The sequence below is a fragment of the Lycium ferocissimum genome, chromosome 6 (genome assembly GCF_029784015.1).
Source record: "Lycium ferocissimum isolate CSIRO_LF1 chromosome 6, AGI_CSIRO_Lferr_CH_V1, whole genome shotgun sequence".
Lineage (NCBI taxonomy): Eukaryota > Viridiplantae > Streptophyta > Magnoliopsida > Solanales > Solanaceae > Lycium > Lycium ferocissimum.
Window position 1 is genome coordinate 38008174 of NC_081347.1, and position 10540 is coordinate 38018713.

Below are 10540 nucleotides of genomic sequence, written 5' to 3' on the forward strand. Positions count from 1 at the left end.
TAGTCTGCATCTAAAGGTATGCTGGGGGCCTTGTCCCAGCAAGTATGTTTTTCAATCAGGATTCACGATTAGAGGTTTTATAGACTAGTCAGTTTAGTTATGTTAGACATGCAAAGTGTTTAGCCATCTTTGGCTCAACTTATGTTATTTTCGCTGTCATGATTTAAACAAGTATTTCATTAAATTATTATGACATCTCATGTTTTATAAAAGATCATCACGTTCATGCTATATTTCCGCTCATGTATGCCTCGCTGATGATTCGACAAGCCATGTGGTTCGCTCGGTCACATACGATATGCACCGAGTGCCGTGTTTCGCCCAGGCCATGGTTCGGGGCGTGACAATTATGGTATATAATATGTATCACTACAGTGCCTTGTATAGCAACTATATCACTATTGTATATAATATGTATCACTACAGTGCCTTGTATAGAAACTGTATCACTACACTGCCTTGTATAGAAACCGTATCATTATTGTATATAATATGTATCACTACACTGCCCTGTATATAAATTGTATCATTCTTGTATATAATAGGTATCACTACACTGCCATATATAGAAACTGTATCATTATTATATATAATATGTATCACTACAATGCCCTGTATAGAAACTGTATCATTATTGTATATAATATGTATCACTACACTGCCCTGTATATAAATTGTATTATCATTGTATATAATAGGTATCACTACACTGCCCTGTATAGAAACTGTATCATCGTTGTATATAATATGTATCACTACACTGCCCTGTATAGAAACTGTATCATCGTTGTATATAATATGTATCACTACACTGCCCAGTATAGAAATTGTATCATTATTGTATATAATATGCATCACTACACTGCCCTGTAGATAAACTATATCATTATTGTATATAATATGTATCACTATCTTTGCCCCACCCCCTGTATAGAACCTGTATCATTTTTGTATATTAAATGCATATTTCAACTGAACTTGCACATTATAATTTATATTTTTTAAAGAGGTATTCTCTTAAATGTGTCGATACAAGATGCACTTGGGCTTTTAGATCTTCAAGTCTACAAGATTAAAAAATCTTCAAGGTGACAAAGTTCATTCATGTTCACACTTGCCTAGTCGTGGAGAGAATGTTGTCACAACGTCATGCTACTTCAATAACCATTGCAAAAATGGTGAAGAACAAGTATGTCAATCTTAAATCAACATACACTCCAGTACAAATCATAGAAGACATGAGAAACCAATACGGGATTAGGATGAATTACAAGAAAGCTTATAGATCAAGAGAAAAGGCACTTGAAAGCATATAGATAAAGAGAAAAGGCGCTTGAAACGTTAAGCGGTTCCCGGGCCGAATTTTATCGTAAACTGCCAGCTTTCCTATATATGGTAAATAAGACAAATCTAGGATCTTTCACAATGTTGCCCAAAACAGCAGACTGGCACTTCTTGTATGCTTTTGTCGCACTGAACACATTAATCAGAGGATGGGAATATTGTATGCCTGCTGTCGCGGTTGATGGGACTTTCCTTAAATCATCGTACGCGGGGACCATATTGTGTGCTACTGTACTCGATGCAGTAGGTGAGTTAAGTGAAATTTCATTTCTTGACATGTTTGAATATTACTACTATGTTCAGTTCAAAGAACTTTTTCAATATGTTTCTCGCTGTCATTTCAGTATTGATACTTTCTCATTTGCTTAATTCAGGTAAAATCTTGCCACTAGCATATGCTAATGTTGATTATGAAAACGATGCTTCATGGGATTGGTTTTTTCGAAAGTTGAAACAGGCTTACGGTGAAAGGGAAAACATGTACATAGTATCTGATCGGCATGATAGCATTTTGAAGGCAACTTCGAATGTAAATCTAGATGTGCCTCACTACAATTGCATCTACCACCTATGGAACAACATCAAACGTAGATTCAAGAAGCACCACGAGCGATTAAGACTCATATTCTTTGCAATGGCAAATGCATACATGAGGGCAGATTTTAATCGCCTCATGGAAGATACGGACAACATCGATGATAAGGTGAGGGGTTACCTGTTCGATATTGGCTATGAAAAATGGTCCATAGCTCATTCCGCAGTAAGTAGATCTATGGTGATGACTTCAAATATAGCGAAGTCCCTAAATTCAGCAACTAGACACGTTAGAGACCCGCCAATCAAGAATTTGCTAGAATTCATGATGAATTTGGTTATGAGATGGAACAATGACAACAGAAAGGATGCAATAGCAACATTTACTGAATTAGGGAACAAATATAACATAATAATGAAGGAGAATATCATTTTGTCAGATAAAATGACAGTAAAACATTCAGTTTCTATTTCTGTTTCATACACTTGAATAACTCTCTTCTCCCGGTTTACTAATGACATTTGGTAAAAATTTAGGTAATGACTTCAACTGATTATGTATATTCAGTGATGGATGCTGAAAAGCGCAACATAGTGTGTATGCGTGAAAAGAAGTGCAGTTGCCAACGATTTCAAATCGACTGGATCTCTTGTCCGCATGCTATGGCGGTATTGAGCTACACACATATGGAGGTGCAAAACTATTGCGCTGCTTATTACACCAAAGAATACTTCTTGAAGACATATGAAATGATGTGATTACATGAAAACATGGATACTCTGGCATGAGACATGAAACATGGGCGCTGGATACATGACATGAGCGTGAAACATGAGACATAACATGACATGGGTTATGGAAAGTTACCTTGAGAGTTCTGCGCTGGCACGTTCAAACAAAAATGGGTACTTGGACTTCATATCCTCCTCGGCTTCCCATGTAACTTCCTCAACCTTCGACTCCTCCACGGGACTTTCACTGAGGCTACTTCCTTAGTTCTCAACTTGCGAACACGACGATCAAGAATGGCTATGAGGATCTCCTCATAGGTTAAACCATCCTTAATTGTTATAGTATCAGCGGGAACAACCAATGTCGGATCTCCTACACACTTCCTCAACATGAACACATGAAATACGGGATGTACAGTGTGACCAAATCTTGTGGCAACTCAAGTTCATAGGCTACTAAACCGACCTTCCGGACTCGTAAGGTCCAATATATCTAGGACTCGAGCTTCCTTTCTTGCCAAATCTCATAACACCCTTCATGGGTGAGACTTTAAGGAACACCCAATCATCGACTGAAAATTTTAAGTCCCTTCGCCTCACATCTGTGTAGGACTTCTGGCGACTCTGAGCCGTCTTCAAACGCTTCTGTATTAACTTGACTTTCTCCATAGCCTGATAAACCAAATCTGGCCCTAACAACTCTGCCTCGCCAACTTCGAACCAACCAATTGGTGATCTACATCTTCGCCCATATAGAGCTTCAAATGGTGTCATCCCAATGCTAGCATGATAACTGTTATTATAGGAAAACTCGATGAGAGCCAAGTGATCATCCCAATTACCTTTGAAATCCAAGACGCATGCTCTCAACATATCCTCCAGGGTCTGAATAGTACGCTCTGCCTGGCCGTCTGTCTGCGGATGAAAAGTTGTGCTGAGGTTCACCTTGGTACCCAATCCTTTCTGAAAGGATTTAAAAGTTCGCCGTGAACCGAGCACCACGATACGAAATAATGAATCTTGGGGTCCCATGCAATCCGACAATTTCGTTAACATGACTTGGCATAATCTTCTAGCCGCGAATCCGTGGTCTTGATCGGCAAAAGTGCGCCGACTTAGTAAGCCTTGTCAACGATCACCCAAATAGAATCATGTCTCTAGTGAACGAGGTAGACACGATATAAAGTCCATATTGATCATTTCCCATTTCCAGACAGGAATATCAATATTCTGAGCCAAGCCACCAGGCCTCTGGTGTTCGGCTTTCACTTGCTGACAATTCGGACACTTAGCTACAAAATCTGCCATATTCTTCTTCATATCATTCCACCAGTAAATGTCCTTAAGAACATGATACATCTTAGTGGAACCTGGGTGAATGGAATACCTGGAATTGTGAGCTTCTGACATGATTCTCTCTTTGAGCCCATCTACATCTGGAACACATAATCTACCTCAATACCTCAAGGTACCATCATCTCCCCCTTGTTCAAAAGTCGTCGTCTTATGCTTGTGAATCCTCTTCATATTTCTGACAAGTAGGGATCATTAAACTGCTTTCTCCTTGACTTCAACGACTAGAGAGGAAAGAGCTCTATTCTCGAACAACACACACCACCATCCTCGGAGTCCAAAAGTCAAACTCGAATTGGCTAAACGGTGAACTTCCTTTGTCATGACTCTCTTATCTACATCCACGTGGGCTAAACTTCCCATGGAACGCCGACTAAGAGCATCCGCTACAACATTCGCTTTTCCCCGGATGGTAAAGAATATCCACGTCGTAATCCTTAAGCAATTCGAGTCATCTCCTTTGCCTAAGATTCGCTCCTTTTTGCTTGAAGATATCGCAGCTTTTATGATGCGAAAATGTCAACATGCACTCCATACAAATAATGACGCCATATCTTAAGTGCAAAAACTACGGTATCAGTCAACTCTAGGTCATGAGTCGGATAATTCTTTTCGTGAACCTTAGTCACGAGATCATAAGCTATAACCTTACCATCGCATTAAGACACATCCGAGACCAACTCCCGAAGCATCACAATAAACCACGCACCCTTCGGTTCCTTCTGGTAGCGTCAAAAATGGAGCAGAAGTCAATGTCTTCTTCAACACTTCAAAGCTTCGCTCACAAGCATCTGACCATTGGAACTTAACCTCTTCACGGGTCAACTTAGTCAACGGAGCGAAATAGAGGAAAATCCCTTAACGAAACGTCCTTGCCCGGACCCAAGAAACTCCTTATATCGGAAACTGAAGTGGGTCTGGGCCAACTCCTTACCGCATCAATCTTCTGAGAGTCAACTTTAACACCTTCTCCTGAGATCACATGGCCTAAGAATGCCACTGACTTAAGCCAAAACTCACACTTTGAGAATTTTGCAAAAAGTTCGCGATCTTTAAGAGTCTGCAACACTATTTTGAGATGTTCTGCATGATCAGCCTCATTACGGGAATACACCAAAATGTCATCAATGAAGACAATGACGAATAAGTCGAGATAAGGCTTGAAGACCCTGTTCATAAGATCCATAAAAGCAGTTGGCGCATTTGTCAACCCAAATGACATAACAAGAAATTCAAAATGGCCATAACGGGTTCTGAAAGCGGTCTTCGGAATATCAACTTCCTTAACCTTTAGTTGATGATAGCCTGATCTGAGGTCAATCTTGGAATAACATTGGGCGCCCTGAAGTTGGTCAAATAAGTCATCTATTCTAGGAAGAGAATTTTTGTTCTTAATGGTGACCTTGTTCAGCGACGGTAGTCTATACACATACGTAAGGAACCATCCTTCTTTCGGAAAAATAAAGCGGCGCACCCAAGGCGAAACACTCGGGCCTAATAAATCCCTTGTCGAAGATCTTTCAGTGGGCTTTTAACTTTTCTTTCTTGGAGCCGTTACGTATGGCGGAATAGATATCGGGCGAGTATCGGGAAGTAGATCAATTCAAATTCAATCTCCTGTCGGGAGGGACTCGGAAGATCTTCGGGAAAGACCTGCGAAAATTCATTTACAAGCTGGTACGGACCGGAGAGTTGGAGTACGGGCATCGAATCCTTGATTCGAACTAGGTGATAGATATAACCCTTGAAAATCATTTTTCGGCTTTTAGATAAGAAACAAATCTACCCACGGGTACTGCGAATTACCCTCCCGTCTATGACCGGCTCGTTAGAAAACTCGAATCTTACAACTTTAGTTCTACGACATACTATGGCATAACATGCAAGCTAGCAGTCCATACCCATGATCACATGAAAGTCTACCATTTCTAATTCCGCTAAATCGGCTATGGTTACTGCGGTGATAGACTAAAATCGGGCAACCCCTATAAATACGTCTAGCTATGACTGACTCTCCATTGGGGTGGACACTTCAAAGGGTTCATGCAACTTTTTCGATTCAAACCCAAATTTCTTAGCAACAAAAGGGGTTACATAAGATAAGGTGGATCTTGGGTCAATAAGGGCATATACTTCAAAAGTGAAAATTGTGAGTGTACCTGTGACAACATCGCTCTAGCCTGCGTATCCGTCGACTGTCGATGCATACAAACGGTTCGACCACCGCTTTGTATTCCGGACCTTGCCGTGCCACGCCATGCTTTGGGCTTTGATTGTGACGAGGCTGGCAATTTGTGGTGCCGTCACATTACCTCCAATACCTTGTCTGGGCGATGGACAGTCTTTCTGAAAATGGCCCTTCTGACCATATCTAAAGCAGGCATCAGTACCCAGACGACACTGCTCCGAGTGTCTCTGTTGTTTCGCATATCGGATGAGTATAAGTCGGCCCGACCCACACTAGCACGAGAGTAAGAACTTGATGGCTGAAATTATGCTTCTTATCATTACGAAACTTGGGGAGTGGGGCACTTGGCTTGTGGACGGAGCGAGGTCTGGCGACTCATTCTTAAAGAATTTCTTTTTTCCGTTCCCGCCGAACTATCGATAGACTTGACCCTCTTGTTGAACTCCTTGTCTTTCTCTTTACGCAAGGCTTCCTCCTCCTTTAGCCTTGTCTCATTGCCTTCTGAAAGCAACCATCTTGGAGATGGTCATTCCCCCCATCTGTGCGACAATGTTGGCCCCGTCGTACAAATGGGAATCGAGTCCTCAACAAACCTCCTCACTCTCGCCCTCATGCGGTACCATATTTGAAGCATGCTTGCCGGATTGACAAACTCCAAATAGTAGTCACGAGCCGACGTCATTGCATTTTAAGCTTCGGGAATTACTCGGCCTTAGCTTCCACGGCCTCTACTAGCATGAAGTGGTCTAGGAATGCACACGCAAACTCGTCCCGTATGGCGTCGGGTGCATCCTCACCTCGGGACAATTCCCAAGATTCATACCATGTGTTAGCAATGCTCTGCGGTGATGAGCTCCAAAAGTATTTGCTTCGGTTAACATGCTTGTCATAATCCGAAGATTTTCGAAAAGCATCAATGTAGTCTGAGGGTCTTCGTCATTCTTTGTCCCCCGTGAAGACTAGGGGATTCGTTACGAGGAAATCCTTAGTCTTAGAAGACTCTCCATTATTTCACGAACTTGACCCAGTTACGACGTTGGGCACAGTTTGCTACCGGTTGTGTGAGCATATTGATAGCATTCCTAACATCCGAATCACTCGGAGGTGTAAGCTGCAGGAGCGGTTGGAGGCCGGATGCCGAGTCGGAACGGTCTCTTCGCGAGTCGCTTCCGCGGTAGCCCCTTGGCTAGTGGTTGTAGCCTTTCTGGTGTATTTCCTTTTCGCAGGCATTTTCTAAAAATACGTACACGCACGAATTAGAAAGACATCCTACAAAATCTTGCTCTAGCGCACGATCTAGAATACGAAAGAAGTGAGACAATCTGAATGTCTTGGTGGTCAATTATTTATATGTATGGGGCCCTCACACATATAAAAGTGACCTTTGGACACGATTTCATAGACTCCCTAAAGACACTTGAACCTAGGCTACGATACCAAGTTTTGTCACGCCCGAACCATGGCGGGCGAAACGGCACTCGGTGCCATCTTGCATGTGACCGAAGCGAACCACGTGGCTTTGAGATCATCATGAGGCATACATGAGCGGAAATATAGCATGAACGTGATGAGCTTTTATAAAACATGAGATGTCATAATAATTTAATGGAATACTTGTTTAAATCATATTTTGCGGAAATAACATAAGTTGAGCCAAAGATGGCTAAACACCTTGCATGTCTAACATAACTAAGCGACTAGTCTATGAAACCTCTAATCGTGAATCCTAACTGAAAAACATACTTGCTGGGACAAGGCCCCCAGCATACCTTTAGATGCAGACTAATTAAAGAATGACAATGTCTAAACCCCGAATAAGATGGGGCTCGCAATAGGCTGGTACGTGCAGATCCTACTGAGCAGAGGCGTCGTCCTGTAAATCCGTACCTGCATCGTGAAATGCAGGCCCCCGGGAAATAAAAGGGGACGTTAGCACATTGAATGTATTGGTATGTAAAGCAACTGAAAGAAATAACATGGGACATGGAATAACATGATAAGAACTGAAACTGAAAACCTGGACATGAGCATGAGCATGAGTACATGTATATATATATATATATATATATATAACATAAGTAAAACATGATAAGTAGGGAGAGCATTTCATAAACCGACATGTGATATCACCACGTGGGTACGTGGAGTCTGGTACTCGCCGCGACCAGCAGAGCCCTCATACCTTTCCAGGGTATAAGATGGTATCGTGCCTGATGGATCCATTCAATGTAAAATTAAGGTATCGTCTTAACTGGGCGGAGCGATCCTTGTCCTACGGTGGCTACGTAGTTTCAGGCTATCTGAGCCTTCTCGGTAATTCGTGCAACTCCCAAAACATGAACATAATATAGTTGGCTAAGAAGCCCATGATTTTCGTGAATTAACTTGTACTTGTCTTGTAATCATGATTTCACGAAAATAACTTGTAAACATGGTTTCATGAAATAACTTGTAAACATGGTTTCATGAAATAACTTGTATTTAGCATGTACGTATCTTGAGTCATGGTATGAACATAGTTATAAAATACAATTGCATGAAATAAGCATTTTTATTTAAAAACTTGTAAACATGTAGGATATTTTCGTGAAAACTTGTAGACATGTAGGATATTCATGAAATAAGCATTTTTATTTAAAAACATGCATGCAAGAACCCATGAAATACAAGATATGGGTTTTCATGGATTACGGACGGATTCTCAATAATCATAAAGAAATATTAAGAACTCAATGATGAAATTATAACAATTCATACATAATATAATCATGAACATGGACCTAGGGTTATCATGAGCATCATATAGAAACCCTAGTTTTAGTAGAGAATCATAATTTATGGATTATGAGGCGTGGGGAAGAACAATGATGTTCCCACACGTAGATAGTAACTCTACATACCTTAGTCGCTCCAAAACTTGAATTAAAGACTTGAGCTTTGAAGAAGATTTCCAAAATCTTGAATTCTTGAACCTTGAGATGGGTTTTTCTTGAAAACCCTAGTTTTGGAATGATGATTTCTTGTTTAGATCATTAGAGTATACGTTAGAATTGAGTTGAAATAATTAGAGTAGGCTTACCTTGGTGTTCTTGATGATGGGAGAGAGTAGGAGGTCGTTCTAGGGCTTGAAGGAATGAAAAATAATGATTTGAACTGATAGGGACGAATATATACTGTTCGGGAAATTGCGTTTATGTCCCGGCCGTATTTTGAAATCTTGGCCGTATTTTGAAATACGGCCCGTATTCCGAAAGGACTGCACTGCGTCTCTTCAGTAAAATGGCCATAACTCTTTGTACATACATCCGTTTGACCCCCATAATATACCTTTGGAAAGGTATTTCAAAGCTCTACAACTTTCATGAAGGAAGTTTTCCCAAATTACAAATACGTTTTGAAATACGGGCCGTATTTTGAAATACGATCCGTATTTAACAATGTAACAATCAACTGTCAAATTCCAGAATGCTCAAAAATCCTTGGTATTAGTTTACGTTTTGAAATACGGGTCGTATACTGAAATACGGTCTGTATTTAACAATGTAACGTCTAAATGCCAAATTCCAGAATGTTCAGAAATCCTTGGTAACGGTTTACGACTTGATTTACGACCGTAATGCGAAATACGATCACTGTTCATGAGCGTAAACCCCCATCTTACAACTGAACAGGGAAATTTCAATTCTCACGTCCTTTATCTACTTCTCTAAGTCTAGGATCATGGTCAAAGCTTAGGTTAAAGATACGAGGTGTTACAATAATGATACAGTTTCTATACAGGGAACTGTAGTGATACATATTTTATACAATAATGATACAGTTTCTATACAGGGCAGTGTAGTGATACATATTTTATACAATAGTGATACAGTTTCTATACAGGGCACTGTAGTGATACATATTATATACATTAGTGATACAGTTTCTATACACGGCACTATAGTGATACATATTATATACCATAATGATACAGTTTCTATACAGGGAACTGTAGTGATACATATTATATACAACAATGATACAGTTTCTATACAGGGCACTGTAGTGATACGTATTATATACAACAATGATACATATTTTATGTAGTTTCTATACATCACATATAGAGAATCATACCTTGTTTTCGATGAACTGTCGACTTTAAACTGAAATCTCTCTCATATTGCATAGTGCTTCATTACGCTAGATATTGTATCTTTGTCCCAGTACAGTTGACCTTCTGCAATTTCCTTATGAAGTGGATCCTTTATTATCTTTTCCTCCATCGCTATGTCCTGAAAATCATCTTCACTTCCATAATCAACCATAATAGGATCATCCATGTCTACTCCTTCTATAGCCATTGGAGGAATATGTACTCCTTCTATCCACTGATTTTGTATAGCAACT

At 40.3% G+C, this 10540-nt stretch overlaps 1 protein-coding gene across 1 annotated transcript; it reads left to right on the forward strand.

Annotated features, from left to right (window-relative positions):
• The first annotated feature begins 1392 nt into the window (after positions 1–1392).
• On the forward strand, positions 1393–2637 carry LOC132061294 (uncharacterized). The gene is made up of 3 exons (XM_059454136.1): positions 1393–1591; positions 1719–2329; positions 2416–2637. The coding sequence occupies exons 1-3, from the start codon at positions 1393–1395 to the stop codon at positions 2635–2637; spliced, it is 1032 nt and encodes a 343-aa protein (XP_059310119.1).
• The last annotated feature ends 7903 nt before the right edge of the window (positions 2638–10540 follow it).